Below are 19,026 nucleotides of genomic sequence, written 5' to 3'. Positions count from 1 at the left end.
AAAAATGAAGTATTAATGAGGTTAGGTAAAAAATGCCCTAGGATTAAATATAAAAAACATGCAGATTTATACATCACAGCTGATAGAAAACTGATAAGAATATTGCTTCAGAATAAATCATACTTTATGATTTTGTTTAAATATATACGGTATATATTTACAGTATATACACTGTAAATATTACAGTATATACACCCCCCACCATATCAAATCCCAATTTAACCCCTGGTCTTAAGTAAAGATGTTGAAATAATTTTTATAATTTTGACAGCTCTCAGAAGCCACGCCCAGATTCTGATTCCTAGTATTGTATTGGCCAGACTGCCGGACACTGAGGCTCGTATTGGCTGTTTTTCTTTCACAAGGTTCCCAAAGAACTCAGAGATTTGGAATATTGGGTTACAGTGTGGCAAAATGGCGACTGTCATTCAGAATCCGCTGAAAGCGTAAGTAATTATAAACATTATTTTCGCTCGTTTTCGATAATGTACTGTATTCCGCATGGTTTAGAGCGTGGGTGCAAATCGAGTCTCGAAATAGGAATGTATGGACCGTACATTTTGTATTTCAGGGAATTCTGTCCCAAACGAATAACTGTTTACGTTAATCCATGCAGTTTCTCTTTGTGTGGGTGTGCAATGTGTATATACATATGTAGATACATTAGAAGCGTTGTGTTCGGACATTCATTCTGAAAAATATGCAATATGTGTGTCTCAGCATTCAGGCTCTGATGGTCAGTGTTAGTGCAGCATTATTTCGGATGCAATGCTTTGAGAGTGTAACGTTACACACTCCGTTGACTTCTTTGCAGGACACCTAGATAAAGCCTCGGCCATATATGAAATATGTCGGGATGAGCTGTCATATGACTACAGGAGCGCGCTGTATGTCACGATAAACAACTTAAAACGTAAAATAGTAATTTAAAGATGCAGGTGCAACGTGCTGATGTAAATTGATTATATGTTTCGGTTGCATTATTGTTTTAAAAATGCCTATAAGATGATATCGAATAATTTCCCCATTGTGGCCTATGGAGAACTGGCAGACCCTGTCACATACACATTGAGTATTGGAAAGTGGCAAGAACGAGTAAAACATGAAATATGTTAATTTCCCATAAGAATTAACTTTCTCTAACGCATATACAGCTTTCAGTTGTGTCAAGTCCCTTCGTTTTTGTACACCCGCGTGATAGTAAACATTACATCGGAAATGGTTTGATATGAGATATACATTGATATCTGCGTCGTGTCGGGTGAATAAACGCCGTTTTATTTGTGATGACATATTATAGTGATATAAAAAACAGGCTAACAATAATGAAGTCAAGATATAAGTGATGAATAACAATGGAATTCACTGTCCTGTTCTCTGTGTTTTGTCTGTTGATGTGCATGTGACAGAATTCCAGGTTCTCTTACATTACATTCATTAGAGCTTTAAGAAGAGGTCAGAAGGGTTTGTCCTTATTACTGGCAACCTTTTGGTTTTAACTGAGTAGTCCTGATGTGGAACTTTGTAGGAATTGGTTTTAAATATTTGATGGAGAAAGAAAGGATTTACTTCCGGTGTGATGTCTAATAATCATTAATCTTGACATTAATAAAGCAAATACATGTCACCGTTTGAATTTCACATATGCATTTATCTTATGCTATTCCTACATTAAATAGTGAGTGGACAAAATTTGGAATATTTGCAGTTCTGCAGGCATTTAAAAGAAATTAAAGAAAAAGTTTAGGTATCTATGTTTCAAAATGGTTAAAGATCAATAAATACTCATGTTATATAATATATGTGATACATATACGTTATATTTATGTAATACCTAGTCATGTTTTATAACCTATAACATATTATATGTGTGTGTGTATTGCATAACTATATTGCATGACATGAGTAGCTACATTATTTACAAAGTGTGTCTTTTGGTCATGTTTTATCTGGCAAAGGAGTGAGCTACGATTGCACCTAGTGCCGCCACAAAAAAAATTAATTATTATAATAATTAACACCCTTGGATTCATACCAGCCTAACTCATAGTTACTTTAGTGATTCATCTCCATTCAAACTCAAGCTGATTTGTCAATGTAAGTGTGTACACTGAGGGTGATGCACCATCTCTAAATGCTGTGGTGGAGCAGATTAGCAATATCTCAGGATCCCTCAGTACCCATCTGTTCTGATGACTAGCCGCAGAGATGTCAGTGGGCAAGAGACAGAGCCCCATCTGCTCCAGATCAGGGACATAAAGCTCCCCTCCCATCCCACCAAAAAGACATCAGGGGGTCACTGGGAGCAGGAAAAGGAGCCGTATTCACCTGTCTGAGCACACTTTTATGTTTTTTCCCTCTACCCAGTGCTATTATTCTAAATACTTTGCTATAAAACAGTAAGCATTTTCCCTTATTGTGTTATGGAGGAATCTGTGAATGTTGGACTTGGTTAACAAAGACTGTTACTTGTATAATTTGGCTGTTTTTTTTCTTCCTCTGTAAATCTCATTATGTTGCCCAGGCAAATAATGTGTTTCTTGTCTGGTTGTTTGTTTGTTGTGAATGAGATTACTTCCCACCGCTGTTAAATACAAGTGTTGTTTTCTACCAAGGAGCAGTCATATTATATACCGTGTTCAACAGCATTTAGTCTATTCATTTATTAGTGTCTGGAGAGCGGGGTCAGGTGGTTTGCGTTCGTTTCGTCACATATAAATCGAGGGGGCGTTGAGGGGGTGAATATGTGGGGTTTAGGTTAAGGCGCTTGCAGTAGCCTGCTCCCCTCCCCCCCAGCTTCATCTGTCTGGATGCATTTCGTTTTCACATTACAACTGCGCTAAAAACACCGTTGAGCCAGAGGTCTTTGTGTGTCCAGGAACAGGGGTTTGTGCTGATAGACTCCACTACTCCAAACCCTTTTCCTGTTTAGCATGTTTCTTTTTGTATATGCCGAGTCTCTTTAAAAACATGTTTTTACTCAGCTGAAATAATATGGTTTGCAAAAGAAAAAAAAAGAAAAGAAATGGACTTAAAATAATAAACAAAAAAACTGAAAGGAAAGCATATTTTACATGCCTCTCGTCATTCCATTCCATAATCCATTTGCAAACAGTCTAGACCTCTACATCACCTTTTTTCTTTTTTTCCCCTTTTTTTAAATAAAGACATTAAATATTTGCTAACAAGGCCGACAACTACACACTCCAGGACTTCCTCAAGCTCTTCTGACCTCTCTCCCTTGCTGAAGGCCCTTTCTTTATTCACCGCTGAGGGGTTTCTCTCAGAATGTGAGCGATATCATGAAAGCACAGCAGTCTGATGGGGCACCTATAGCTTCCTCACAGCCTAAATTTGCTCTTCAAGACTGACTAAAGAGGTTCAGAGCAGAGCTGAATTAGGCATTGCTTTTCCATTACAGTCATACATTATTTCACAGATACATAATAAATTGTAAAATTACAATTTCTGGGTGCAACTTGCACGTGAATTACCATAAGAAAAGGCATCTTCTAAATACTTACACTTCCACAAGTGTTTTATACTGTGGGTGAGTATAAGCTTCAAGTTTGTTTAACTATATGATTTGCCTTATGAATAGGGATAGAAGTTTATTAACACTGAAAACCAATATAATACACTACCATTCAATTTTTTTGTGTCAAATAAATGCTGTTCTTTTGAACTTTTTATTTAACAAAGAATTCTGAATAAAAAAAGTACAGTATCATGTGTTCCACAGCACATCTGTTTTGACACCGACAATAATAAGACAAGTTTCTTGAGCATCAAATCAGCATATTAGAATGATTTCTGAAGAATCGTGTGACACTGAAGACTGGAGTAATGACTGCTGAAAATTCAGTTTTGCCATCACAGGAATCAATTAAAATTAAAATAAATAAATTGAAATAATATTTCACAGTATTATTATTTTTTTCTGTATTTTTTTTTATCAAATGAATGCAGCCTTGAGCATAAGAGACTTCTTTCAAGAATATTACAAAATCTTACTGACCAAACTTTTGAACGGTATATTTTTCCAATATTAACAGATGAGTACTGATAAATTAAAAATCTCCAATGTCTGCTGATAATTTATATGGTCCTGATATATCATAGTGCAACAAATTACAGTAAAAATCTGGTTTATATTCCATTAAACAAAAATGAAACCTGCAATTAATGATTAAAATTCAATGAAGATAAATTGTTAAATGCCCAAATTCTGTTGTAAAGGATCAATGCTTTTTGATATGGCAAACGTAACCCCAGTAATTTATGGTCAATTGGATTAACAGGCATGTAATGAGTGAATGTAGTGAATGTGGTGCACTCAGTGCCCTGGGTGTTCAGAGAGAGAGAGAGAGAGAGAGAGAGACTATAGCTTCTGTTTTCAGCCTCTTCATCTACCCATAGACACAGAATAGAGCCTGACTGTGATAGATCACTCTCTCTCTTCTCACTATACACCGTGGAGGGCAAATCCCTATTCATATCAACACCTCCCTATCCTCACAGCACAGACTATTTTAAAATACCCATACAATCACATAAAAAGCTGTAAAGTGAGAGGTTTTGAAGAGGTTTAAAGGTGACGTGTTTCTGTATCTGTAGCAAACAGAGCATTTCACAAATGCCATTGGTCTTTGAACAAAAAGCTCCACCCCCAAATTAGCTCCATTGGTTGAGCCAAATGTTGCTGTGTTTAACATAAAAAATGGCACACTTCATCTGGAAATCTGGACTTCTTATGAAGCATTTGTAGTGAGATTTGTGAATGAGTTGATTTGAACAAGCAAGCCAAGATGATTAAAAAAAATCTGAAAGTGCATTTCAGTTAAAGCAGATCTTGTTTATTTGCACTGATGAAAAGCTTCTTTAGGAAGTGCTTTGAGACAAGACGTCTCTGTGCTGGCCTGTTAACTAATGAAAGCTTAATCACATTTGGAGAGCCGGTTTACAAAGCACGTGTCTAATTGAAATGCAGTGCTGATTATCACGAAGGTATGCATATGTATTTGAAAACGAACAACAATTCTCTGAGCAACGCCTACCTAAGCCAATGATTATTCATGGACACCTGTCCTTAGAGAGACCATTCGGATTAAATCAAACTAAAGGGGTCATTTGAATATGAAAGACATCTTCTACATCCTTAAGAAGTGTGGCTATGTTCTTTTGAGACACAAAGGAGACACCCCTGTTGTTCAAGTAATATGAATATAGACGCTGGCTGAGTAAAGGGGCCTCCAGCCTCTGAGTTACACACAAAACTGTGAATGAGCCGCAGCTCTGCTCTGTTGAATAAAGAGTAGGTATTCATTTCCTAAGAGCAGCCCAGGCACAAAGCACATGGCTCAGTGCAGAAGGTTAATTTACAGTTTTCATAGAGGCTGAAATAGGCTCATAGAAAAACGCTAGTTTACAAATGCATTTGAATTGGATGTGTGAAAAACTGAATAAATGTTTAGTCTTCAGCTAATTTCCTTTGCTCTACCTCTCAATGAGAACATATTTTCTGCTGCTTTTCGGTCAGCAGCGTATTTTTCCTACAAACAAACAATTATTTGATATAAATTAGTTTTCTTCTAAACTGGTTATTGGGTCTACCAATTTAGCAGCATTTATTTTCTAGAAAAATTGTATAATATATAGTAATAATAACAACAATCTTAATAATTGTATACGGTCACACTTTATTTTAAGGTACAGTTCTCACTATTAAGTAAATTTTAACTAGGGCTGCCCCCTAATAGTCGACTAACCTTTAGTCGACTAGAAGAGGCTTGGTTGACAATTTTATTAGTCGCAGAAAAAAATCCACAGGAAGTGGTGAGGTCACGCAGTCCGTGACAGACAGATCGTTAACGGCTGGATTTTGTGGTAATACATTACATCCAAACGTTCATTGACCTTAAATATGGCTTATCATCTGAAATATGTAAGTAGTAGCAACTTTACATGGCCGCTCAATCTAATGTTAACCTAGAAAAATGTGCGCTATTCAAGTGTCTGTGCAGAGTGTGAAAGCTGAACAGTAGTGCGGTAACTTGCTCTTAAAATACTGTCATTTTGGTCATACAGATAAGAGTAATACAGCTTTCGAATCTTTAAAGCCTCTACGTTGTTTGTATGCACTCACTATAACAACAAAACATTGCGCTTTTGTAAAATAATGAAAGCAAACAGGATGCGCTTTCTGCCGTCTCGGCCTCTGTGAACTTGAGCGTGAAACTCCGTGTATACTTGCCTTACAGACATGAAAAAAATATCTATAGAGAGTGAAATGTCTACTTTCAAATGAAGCAATTCAAACCTGAAAAAAAAATATTCTCAGATTATGGAATCCATATGAAACTTGCATGCAGGCACATTCACTACTGTAGAGATGAAGAGTCAGTGTTGCCGACTTCATCTCTTAAGCCGAAAACACAGAAAACACTAGTTTATCAATAGATTATTAAAATGCTAATGCAGTTTATTCTTTCTGTTTTTCCCTGACACATTCATCATCATTACTTCTGCCGGTGTGTCGTGGCAAGCTTTATGAGTGCACTTGAGTGCTTATTAGGCTATGTAGGCAATTAAAGGCTCATTAGCATGATTAAAATGGTTTATTAATAAACGTGCGATTAGTCGACTAATGCTTAAAATGAACGACTACTAGGCGACCAGAAAAATCTTTAGTCGAGGGCAGCCCTACTTTTAACCACAACTTTTTCCTCAATAAACTCCTAATTACTGCTTATTAATAGTAAGGTAGTTGTTAAGTTTAGGTATTGGGTAAGATTAAGCATGTAGAATAAGGTCATGTAGAATATGTGCTTTATAAGTACTAGTAAACAGCCAATATGCTAGTAATATGCATGCTAATAAGCAACTAGTTAATATTGAGAATTGGTCCCTATACTAAATTGTTACCTTTTATACTTATTTGTACTTATTTATTTTATAAATGTACTATTAAGTATGGGATATACATAAATGAAAATAATAACACATAAATAACAAAACAACAAATACATGAAGGGTTAATAATAATAATAATGAGACAATGTTTTTATTGTTTAGTATAATTATTATTGTCAAAATGCAGAAATATAATAATAATAAAATAAATTATTTTTAAAAGTAATCATGATAATTTTCTAATGATAATTAATTTAATGTTAAATATATTATTAAGTATTACATATACAGAATTGAAAATACATAAATAACAACAAAGGATTATTACTATAATTATTTAAATATATATATATATATATATATATATATATATATACAAATAATGTTTTTATTGCTGCAGTATAATGATTATTCATTGTTATGGTCTAATATTTATTGCAATAATTCAATAAAAAAAAATTATTTTGTTTATCAGACACTTAATATTTAATACATTTTATAATTATTAATCAAGCCATTAAAATAATTAGTTGCCATTTATTTTTCCATTCAGCGTGCATTGTAGATGTTTTACACTGGTCTACGTCTTTAGAACCTCACGGAAGAATTTAAATCCATAATGCCCTGTTATGACACCTAGCTGAATGTTTACACATTCCAGTGTCATACCATCCCACAATTTTGGTGAGCTCACATAGACTGTGAGAAACCCAGCTTTAACCTTTCACTTTCAAATTGAAAGGATTTTACTTGACCAAAGTCACATTTCTGTTTCCTGACCACGTTATTATAACATGCATCATCTATAGTACCTTCATGCTCTTGAGGGTAGTGAAAATCAAATACTGTGACAGATTTATTAAGCATTCCTTCTATTCTCCTCAGTCCATAACTAATCGACATTAAAAGAGTGAAGATCTCAACGACCTTCAAGAGGCTCTCTTTATCCGTGCCTCCAGGGAGGTGGCAGAGAGAATACGTGTCTTCCAACACATCAGTCGAACTGTTTACATAACTGCTCCACTCTGATGACCAGAGTCCTTGCCTCGAGTGTAATACGGGAGGCCGTGAACACACGGTATGTTTATAGTAGAGGTTTTGTATGGGGGAGACTGTATGAAGCGTGATGTCTTCACACAAGCTCTCTACTTAAGCACTTGTCATCTCTAGGGTTCGTTATGGTTTTGTTTAAGGTGCTGAAAGGTAGTTATAGTTCGACTCTGAGAGGGAACTTGAGTTGAGAGCCATCAGGGCAGTTTAGTCCAGTGGAGCATGTTGATGATTATGGTGATAGCGGCTTTCGCGCTGGTCGTGGGCGCTCTAATGCGGGGCCTCTGTCACTGCAACTTACATAATAACTCCTGCAGTCTCCAGCTGATAGCGCAGGCATTTCGTTTCAGGGAAATAATGCTCACAGGAAGCCCAGGAAAAAGGGTGGAATATGGTGAATGCTGGAGTAAGGAAGAAATGTAGATCTGGAGATTTTCAAGATGAATGACGAAAAGAATCAAGAATTCAACAGCTGATTTGGGAGATAATACTGTTTTCAGTATTTTCAGGTGGTGGTATTGTAACACTGGTTACCACCCATCATGGAAAACAAAACGGAAACGGAAAACAAGTGGGAGTTTTTTTAATCCTGTAAGAAAAAAAAGGGCATTCTGCAGAATTTTCCTATTCCTATCCTATGTATAGGTATGGTTACACTAACATACCTAGTGTATGTTAGTGTAACCATATGTGAGTGTTATTCAGTGTTATTAGTGAAAATCTAACATCGTGACAGCACTTGTCCAAAACCAACAGTGGACTCCATTGTTTTTCAAAATATGTTTTTTTTAAGAAAGAAAGAGATAGGTTTGGAATGATATGAGTAATATGAACTGTTTTCTGTTCATATTTACAGACGTTCCAGAATGGTAACAGTATTATTTTAATGGAAATGGTTCTGAATAAGAACTGGTTTTCCATTCTCAAACCTACTTTTGGGAGTAGACTAGGCTATCAAATGTTAGTTGTCTTTCTCAGACCTTTGCTTTTCATACCTGCCTGCTTTATTCTCTTCTGCTCCCTCTAAACACTGAGGCTCTTTGTGTCACCATGCTGAGTTGGAATACTCCTCTTTGTCCAGCCCAGCATTCCTCACATATCTGTGTATCCTCTAGTCCAGAGAAGAGTGATCTAATCAAGACAGGAGGCAGGTATGGGGAGAGAAGCCATGTAGGCTGGCTCAGGTCCAGTGTCTTTTCTGTCTTTCAATTTGGAAGTTGGTAGTCACATCTCTGTGCCTTTTGACTACCTAGAGAATGTCATGGATGACACTGTAAGTCTGTGGGAAAGTGAATTGTGAAAAGAAAGCATGTCCCAGAGGCTCAACACAACAGCACAAAACACTTGAAGCTGTATTGATCTGCAATGGTATTAGCCAACAAAAATAGCTCTATCTTTTCCAAAGCAGGTTCTTTAAAATCTTAATGTCTTCATAGTCTGACTAATGTATGGAAGTTTAGCCTGTAATGAGGTACTTGGACTATTAACTATTAATTATTAGTTGAAGGTGGCACTACTCAGAATCTCTTTTTAATGATTCACACTGTATGGACTGGCATGGTTTATACTAAAGCCAGGCTCCCTCACCAAAAAATGTGTCTTCCTCAGGCTCGGGGACCAGTTCTACAGGGAGGCCATTGAGCACTGTCGCAGCTACAATGCCCGCTTGTGTGCGGAGCGCAGCGTACGCATGCCCTTCCTGGACTCTCAGACGGGCGTAGCTCAAAACAACTGTTACATCTGGATGGAGAAGCGGCACCGGGGGCCAGGTAGCCTGTTCTGCATTTACCTTTAAAATAACATTAACGTTAAAAAGATTTGGAAGAAAAAGTTGACTCGAAATTAAAATTCATTATTTACTTACCTTCATGTTCTTACAAACCTGTATGCAGATATTATTATTATTTTTATTTATTTATTTTTTGTGGAAGAGAAAAATAAATATTTATGAAGAATCTTTTCTGTTCACAGTCTGTTAAAGGCACAATATGTAATTTTCGCCGCTGGAGGGCGCGTATTCAAAATAAACAAAGAGACAAAGGCGTAGTTTGATGACGCCGAGACTGAATGTAAAATCATGGGAGTTGTCGTCTTCATCCACACAGCTGATGCAATCCGACGAGACTCGGGCAGAAATCATGTTCATGGATGAGCTAATGATTTATTAATGTAGTAGAATGAAGCAGGGTGAGGCTGAAAGCCGTCGAAGCGAAACGAGGCCACTGAACGAGCGTGGAACACGGCTCGAAAGCAGCAGAGCTTTTATTATGCCACAGTCGACCGCTTCCACTCCTTCCGGTCGTGCGTATGTGGGGAAAAAAAGCAGCGCTGTTTTATTATACTAGATACATTTGAAAGTTCTGTTATTATGTTACTCTGTGCGGTTGTCACCGGTCTATTAAAACGCACAACATATTAAAGTGTCTTTGGTGTTTCCATGTTTTCTACAAAAACAAAACCGGAAATGGAGGGGTTATGACGTCATTGGCAGGCGACACAATGACACTATGGACACGGGCCATGTCACTAGTTAAATTTGCTTATTTCTCTGGATTTAAACATTCTTCGAAACATTTGGGATAATGTAAGTACACAAGTCAGCAAAATATATAACACTGTTCTAGTGGTTTTTGGATATTTTAATGAAAAAATCTTACATATTGTGCCTTTAAGCTCCAAAAATTAATGAATGAATAAATATAATTAATATAATATAATATTTATTAATATTATTAGCATTTATATATTTAATAGAATGTATAGCAAAACACATACAAGGCTTATATAGAAATATAATAATATTATAATTATTGTATAATAATATTATAAAACTTGTGTACATTTATTAAAACAATAAATAAATAAGTGATTCACCATGCAGTAACTTTATGTGAGGAACTGACTGAAAGTTAAACTTGACAACTGTAGAGGTGATTGAATCACTCTTTTTGTGTTTTTTGTGTGTGTTCTTTTCAATGAAGTGAATCTTTAACAAGACTGATTAGTTCATGAATTCAATGACTGATCTGGTCACCGTGGTTCTAGAGTTAACAGCTCAATGGACGGTAGGATTATCACTGAATAATGGGTAAAATTTCAGCCTGTTTCTAGTGAGAACTAATGAATGGTAAAATTTTAGTTTTATGGGGGTTTTCGTTTTGTTTTTTGAGCTTAACAGCCAGTCAGTCATATGAGATTGGGATGACATGACAGTGAGTAAATTATATTTTGGGTGAACTCTCCTTTTAATGAAGAGGTGTGGTGTGCTAGCATATATTAGCAATATTTTACTTACAGTATATTGCATATGTGTTCGTGTGCATTAAATGAACTACAGAAGGAGTTTGTAGGGTGCTGTCATCTCAAGACACAATCATCTAACCAAATGTTTAAAATTGGTAGACTGCATCATGTCCAGTCATTCTACAGTTTTTTTTCTCACCACAGCCATTTGGATAAGTTGGACTTTGGCACTTTACACTCCAATTTTAAAATCCACTTAAAATGCAGCTATTTAATGATAAAGACTGATGAATTTCATTTTAAAGCAGATGGCACAGAGAGTGCAATCAAACTTTGTGTTGATGAGTGTTTATACAGCATACTAGTCTTTAGGAAATTGTAAGTTTGTAACATGTTAAACAATGCATTCATTGCACTATTCAGTGTAATGGGGCAGAAGTATGTCTCTAGTCTTTCCACAGCATTCCTTACCTTATTATCTGACCAAAACAGCCAATATCTAGATATACAGCTGCCAAAGGGAACAATATGCCTGCCGAGAACCGGACACAAATAGAGTCAGCGCCTCGCAGCTAAAAGCTTCATAGCCACACCCTACACTTTGCGGTAGACCAGTGTTTATTGGATGTTTTTTATTCTGGGTTTCTCTCTCTCGCATTTGATTCCTCTATTTTACCATTATAGACTGGATAGATGAATAACTATGTGAGACCATGTGCCTCACAGATCTATGTAAGTGCACAGATTATGTGGTATGAGCCAATCAGAGAGAATGACCCTGTGAAAACCCTTGATGCCAGCGTTTTTATTTAAGATGTTTTATTCAAGTTCTTGTGTTTAACGCTCTATCCAGATAAGACTAGTTTTGTGTTTCTCAGAGTGATGCCTGTAAGTGAAAATTTACATTTACATACACTGTCCTTCAAAATTTTGGGGTCAGTAAGTTTAGTTTTTAAATAAATTAATACTTTTATTTAGCAGGGATGCATTAAATTGATCAAAAGTGGCAGTTAAGACATTTATACACACAAAACATTATTTCAATAGTAAATTCTGTTCTTTTGAACTTTCTATTGATCAAAGATTCAGAAAAAAAACTGTTTTCAACATTGATATAAATAAGAAATGTTTCTTGAGCACCAAAAATTAGTATTATTGTTTTATTGATTGATTGATTATCTGGAGTAATGACTACTAAAAATTAAGATTTGCTATCACATAAATTAAATTTTAAAATATGTTCAAATGGAAAACAGTAATTATAAGTTGTAATAATATTTCACAATGTTGCTGTTTTTACTATATTTTTAATCAAAAAATGCAGCCTTGTTGAGCATAAGAGACTTTATTTTTTTATCATTTTCTTTAACCTAAGAGCACATGACATCTCATAACATCCACATTTAGACAATAGATTCTAATCCAAACTGGTATATGAAATCACAAATATCCTCCATTATTAATTTTAACCTAAACATTGTTTACAAAAATAATCCCATGCAAATAGTGCTTATATGAAGAATGTGTGTCTAAGAGCCTATTCAAACCATGCTACTACTGTCTGTTTGATTGCAGGGTTGGCAGCAGGTCAGATGTATACCTACCCAGCGCGTTGCTGGAGAAAGAAGAGGCGACTTCACCCGCCACTTGACCCTCAGCTTCGCCTTTGTGAACTCCGACTCGGTGAGATCATGATTGTGGCTAATTGTGTGATTTCTCTCAAGCTTACATTTTGGTTTTGAATTCTGTCTTGCTGTTCTTTTCTCTCCGTCCTTGCTTCTTTGCTCTGAGGTCATTCAGAGGCTGTAGAACTGGCCCATCTGGGTCTCATTATCCTTCTCTGTGTCTGTGTGTGCCCTGATCAGGCCCCTTTAATCATTTGGCCATGCAGCATTAGAATGCAAGTCTTGGAGACTGATTGGGGGGGCTACAGAAGGGCTTGAAGAACTCGATAAAGGCACATAAAGGCCTGTCTGTGTCAACAAGAAAGCCACTCTATTATTTTCTTAGCTGTCCCTGGAAATACAATAGCAGTAAAGCAATATAAGAACCCCTGACCTTCATTTGGAGCTCAGCCAGCATGAGTTCAGCAGAAAAACAGTGAATAAAAATGATTCAGGCCTGGAAAAAAGCATGATTGCTTTCCAATAATGTAGATATCAGAAGGAGGATTTGAGTGACAAAATAGCTCCTACCAAGTGTCATACAGGAACTGTAATTAACCCCTCCAAAGCACCCCTCAAATCACATTCAGACATGTTGGCATGATGAATATTTAATATGCATTGTAGTCTACTCTTAGGGATAGTTCATGCACAAATTAAGGTTTTGTCATTATTTACTCACTCTCATGTTGTTCAGTTTCTATATGACTCTCTTTCTTCTGTCTTTTTGAAGACTATACACTAACGTTTAAATGCTAAGATATTTTCATGTTTTTGAAAGTCTCTTATGCTCTCCGAGGATAAGTGCAAACATGAAGATAAGTAAATAATGACAATTTTAATTTTTGAGTGAACTATCCCTTTAAGTTATGTGTTTTTCCGAGTCCTGGAATCGTAATATTTACACTATAGCGAGGCATAATTCTGCTCTGTTACAGCAGGACATCGTTCCTAAGCTTCCTGCCTGAAATGTGTTTGTGTTGTACATTTCTGGGGGCTCAGTCACTGTAAACAGGTTTGGTGTCCAATATCCCATCCAAGTCTGGTTCATAACGACAAGCAAGCAAGCAAGCTCAATTCCTATGTTCATGTTCACCTACATATGCTGTCTTTTTCTCCACAGCAGATGTGGCATGTAGAACAGCCTCTAGTTCAATAAACTGATTCAGTCAGGCTATTTTGCCTGCTATATAATCACGCCAAGTGACAATACCACATAGCTGCATCTCAGTGAACTGATATATTCATTATGCTCTACGCTTGCTATATGAAACAGAGTCCTCAGCGTGATCTAGCTAATTTCTTAATTAAAAGCAGTACATAGTCTTTCCAGTCAGTGTGTGCCTTTTCAGTGCCAATGTTGTGATTTAATGGCATGCATAAATATTGCAGTGCTGTATTATATTGTGATGATTAAGACCTTATGATTTGTGTCTGTAGACATCAACCTCTCTCAGCCACTTGTTCATGATTGGCGGCTAGAGACGGGGGATGGGCGGCTGCAATCAGCCCCTGACTGGCACTCTGCGCTATTTTCAGATCCTCTCCCAGGGGAAGAGTGTGTCTCGGCTCAATCAGACACAAAGAGAATAAAGACAAGGACAGAGATTCATAAAAACATTCTCAATCATGTACACACATACTGAGTAGGAACATCTTACAGCAAACACGATATGGCCATCAGAAACCACAGCTTCTGGGAACACTTTAACTCCACTGATGCAGATTATAGATCAGAAAACAATTAAAATGTTGTGACAGACCTAAGAGTGTGTTTCAACCCACGCCTTAGTTTACTAGTAAGTGCACTCCTCAGAGAGTCAGCCATTTCTAAACTGTCATTGTCATTGCACTGAAACGTTCACACCCTACCCAGAATGCACTGTAACAACCAGAGAACATCAAATGTTTACTCAGAAATGATCATCAGATACTTTTCAGAAATGATCGTGCCTTCTTAAATCTCATTTTATTCTTTAATTTTGCATTCCTCATCTGCATTAAAGGGGAAAAACCTAAGCCAGTAAAAGGTTTATGTAGTAATTAGAGATATTAAATATATATAAAGATCCCCCAAAAAGACTATTTTATTTAGTTTTATTTACACTACTGTTCAAAGGTTTCCGATCAGTCCAATTTTTAAAAAATAAAGAAATGAATACATTTATTAGGCAAGGATACAGTTCCAATGTTACAAAAAATATCTATTTCAAACAAACACTGTTCTTTTCCTATTCATCAAAGAATCTTCAAAATATCACAGTTTCCTCAAACATATTAAGCAGAACAGCTGTTTTCAATGATGGTGATAATAATAATAAGTATTTTCTGAAGTATGGTGTAATGGCTACTAAGAATTCAGCTTTGCCATCACAAGAATAAATTACATTTTAAAATGTATTAAAATAGAAAACAGTTATTTTAAATTGTTATAATAGTTCACATTATTACTGATTTACTGTATCATTAATTATCATAAAAAAAATGCTGCCCTGTTAAATATAGTAAATTCTTTCAAATACATTTTAAAAAATCTTACTGTCCCCAAACGTTTTTTCCTTGAGATACTGATATTCATATTGTAAGTATTTTGTGTCTTTCTTTATTATATTTGTTTTATTTATGAAAGTTATTATATATGTACATAATCTTTTTTGCTTGATTAACAAAAATGCAACACAATCACATAATAGCACGGCCCATTTAAACAGCTAGCAGCAAATGCATGATGCATATCTACCTTATTTTACTTAGTCATAAGAAAATAGCTTACTTCCATGTTGCAAAATAAGGTGGATATAGCAATGTTGATAAATATCAGATTCATCTATGTTTGAATGCATGATCTTGCAGTTATGGCATAGGTATAATGAGTAATGTTTAGTGGATCCAGGCCCTTGCTAGTACGCGATAGTATTCACGATATGGCAATTCACATCATAAAGATCTAGGGAGTGAAATGAGACACAGCTTAAGACTATTTCTTTCCTGCCTTCTCCTCCATACATACACATCCTCAAGTTTATCTTCAGCACCTGGAGCTTTTCACCTTTAATGAGGCTTGAAAAGCTATCCACCCTATAAAAACATATTGATGGCTGGTGTGTCCAAGAAATCTACCCAAACTGATGGTGGAAAACACACATACACACACACGTACACACACATGCACATACACACATGTGTATGTCTGTGAAACTGATGCCTTTATGAAGTGCCTTCAGACAAGTGATTTATTCACTCATTGTCTCTAGCTGATTGTACCTCTTATTTTAATATACAGTGAAGTCCAAAAACTGGGAAAAAATCTGGGACTTTATTCTTAGGTTTTTATTTAACCCTGTAAATACAGAGAAACATTTAGAAATACAGTAATACTACATACTAAGAAATGTATTGCAATTTTTTTAACACACCTTTTCACTCAGTATTATGCAAGTAATATAATTTTTTCTCAGACTTTTGGACCCCACTGTTTATGGAGGAGAGATTCAAAGAAGCTGCTTCTACTGGCTGTTTACCTGACATTCTCATTTTCTACCTCTTTCTTTCTTGTTTAGAGGCTGAGCTGATGGCCAAGAGAGAAGCCCCAGCGACGGAGGCCACGGCCCTGGAGGCTCTGTTACGAGGCGATGGGATCTTGGACAAGAGGAACAATAACTCCAAAGAGGAAGAGACACTACTGGAAATCCAGGTAACATATTGACAGTCCTTTCTAAAGGATTTCATTGGTTTGGTCGTGCATGATAATATATTAAGAGTCAGTGTCAGACTTGTGTGACAGTCTGACTGAGTGGTTTTCAGTTGGTGGGTCACGAACCAAAAATAGGTTGTAACTCTGTTCTGAAAGATTCACAGACAGAAGGGGGAAAAAACAATAATATACAAATAATAAAATGTATCTAACATATAACCATGAATAATTAGGATATTTAAGGCACAATAAATAGGCCTATGATTTTTAAAAGTGAAAAATGTGAAGAAAAAAAAAACCCCAACAGAGATGCTTTGCAAAGGTTTGAGGTGATGGCGCAGAGCATTATAAGATGCAATCCACCATTCACTGTTGCTGTAAAGCCCAATCCATCATCTGAGACCCCATCCTCCCCAGCCACAAGCTGTTTTGTTTTCTACCTTCTGGCAAACAATACCGCGCTATTAGGGTAAGGACCACTAGACTCGATAAAACACAAACTGCAGCATGCTTTCTACACAATGCACTGCACATTATATCTTCACAATATCACACAAGCAAGAGTGATGTTGTACCAAATATCATTAAAGAAAATGCACGACTGCAAGAAAAATCTTGATTTCATACAACAGTTGAATAGAAGTTAATATTAAGTTAGCTTACATTTTAAACCCAATTGTGCCAGATACAGTGCCTGTTTATGCTTCCAAGCGAAGCCACAGGAGAAGCAACACTCAGTAGGTGCTGTTTCACTCCTGAATGAATCAGCGTTTTTGAATGAATCGGTTGAATGAATGATTCAGTAGCCTGCTCATAAAAACAACCAGCTTTTAGTGTTTCCTGTGCTAAGTTTTTGCTACGAAATCCAGTGTTTTCAGGACCCCATTGTCCATACATGACAATAAAGTTCTCCACTCTTTCTGTATGTGGACTGTTGTCTTTTCTTGTGCAGTGCATTGATCTTTGTTATCTAATCGCTTACCCCAACTTTCTTCATTCTCTGCAGAGGGTGCTTGAGGCAGATGAAAATGGGGATGGTTTCCATGACGATGAAAATTTTGAAGTGGACACACCAAAGAGGAAGCATCGAAACAAAGGCAGGGTGAGTGATGAGCATGACTCATCAAAATCTGCGGATGGTGTGAAGGAAAAAAGGCAAGTAAGAGCAAGAAAAAGAGACAGCCCGAGACAAGGCGGACTGACACCGGAGAGGGAAATAAAGCATGAAAAAGAAATGCCTGTGTTGATCTCTCTGACTTATGGTGTATGCAGAGACTAAGAAAAGATGAACGAGAAATGATCTAAACAAAAAGAAAGTGATTATATAATGTAATTTTCGGTTATTTGTTGACCAGGGTCGAGGCTCTGGGCGCAGGCGAACAGAAGCAGTGGCCAACGACGATCAGGATAAACCGTACGTGTGTGACAGTAAGTGTCAATTTCATAATTTCATATGCAGCCTTTGTGCCTTAAATTCTAAGCAACTTGAAATAGATATATAATTTTGTATACGTTTGAACTGCAAGAGAAAAACTATTTAGGAAATTTGTAAACTAACCTAATCGAGTCCAAATGTCTGAGACGACATTGAAAATCCAATATTTACAAAATCTGATTTTTATACAATTTTACACCTGATAATAAAGAAACTTTTAAAATTCAGAGAAATTAAAATACATATATATATATATATATATATATATATATAATAAATATGTTTTTTTATAGATATACATATATGTATATATATATATATTATAAAAGAAATATTTACAATTAATTAATCAATTAAGCAAATTTGTGACATTCTGAGTTCTGATTTTTTTTCACTCAGATTAATTGTTATGCAGACAATATAATTTGTATTTAATTATTTTAAAAGTCTCAGATTTTTGGACCCCAATAAATATTAATATAATTTTTTTCACTTCACATGGCTGTCAAATAAAATAATTAATGTTTATTGTCTCTGACTTCTGTTTTAATCATGGGATTTTAACTATTTTGACACTGTTTGTTTGGCTGTCCTATTTTAGGGTCCTAAACATGTCTTTCATTTTGTCATATGGTACCTGTCTGTGTTTCTGGTCTTGGCATGGTGGCCTGTTATAATATCAAAAGCATGTGACAACGCGAGGAGATACTAGAGCTACTTTGGGTTCCAGAGGCCTCTCAACTTACTTCCTGTATTTTGTTTTCTGTTTTCTGTCTCCTCTTTTGCTTTGTGTCTCCTCTGTTTCAGACAGATGCAAACAAAAGCATAACTCAAAAACCGCTGACTCAGGTATTCAGCCATGTTGCCATCTTGCTCTTGCTCGGACATGTGGGCTATGCTAATGACAAGGCTAAACAGTTAATGCTCATGTCGGGGAGAGATTATTAGCATAAATCATCTGGTTCAGTATTTTCTCTGTACTCAAGGAGGCATACTCTCCTTAAGTACACTTAAGTGGCCTTTTATAA

The 19,026-nt window shown here is 36.1% G+C and overlaps 1 protein-coding gene across 3 annotated transcripts in view; it reads left to right on the top strand.

Annotated features, from left to right (window-relative positions):
• The first annotated feature begins 351 nt into the window (after positions 1 to 351).
• Positions 352 to 19,026, top strand: part of LOC107602065 (zinc finger protein DPF3) — a 29,941-nt gene continuing 11,266 nt past the window's right edge. For 2 of the 3 annotated variants that reach the window (XM_016294467.1, XM_016294484.1), the window contains exons 1-7: positions 352 to 446; positions 9,571 to 9,731; positions 12,781 to 12,888; positions 16,430 to 16,563; positions 17,570 to 17,665; positions 17,919 to 17,991; positions 18,806 to 18,847. In XM_016294467.1, the coding sequence (XP_016149953.1) occupies positions 415 to 446; positions 9,571 to 9,731; positions 12,781 to 12,888; positions 16,430 to 16,563; positions 17,570 to 17,665; positions 17,919 to 17,991; positions 18,806 to 18,847 (646 nt within the window). In that variant the 5' untranslated portion in view covers positions 352 to 414. The remainder of the gene's footprint in view (positions 447 to 9,570; positions 9,732 to 12,780; positions 12,889 to 16,429; positions 16,564 to 17,569; positions 17,666 to 17,918; positions 17,992 to 18,805; positions 18,848 to 19,026) is intronic. The other variant, XM_016294475.1, reaches the window with a different exon arrangement.

This window comes from Sinocyclocheilus grahami, unplaced genomic scaffold, assembly GCF_001515645.1.
Source record: "Sinocyclocheilus grahami isolate Dianchi unplaced genomic scaffold, SAMN03320097.WGS_v1.1 scaffold15.1, whole genome shotgun sequence".
Lineage (NCBI taxonomy): Eukaryota > Metazoa > Chordata > Actinopteri > Cypriniformes > Cyprinidae > Sinocyclocheilus > Sinocyclocheilus grahami.
The sequence above is the reverse complement of the archived record's forward strand: the minus strand, read 5'-3'. Positions and strand labels throughout refer to the sequence as shown.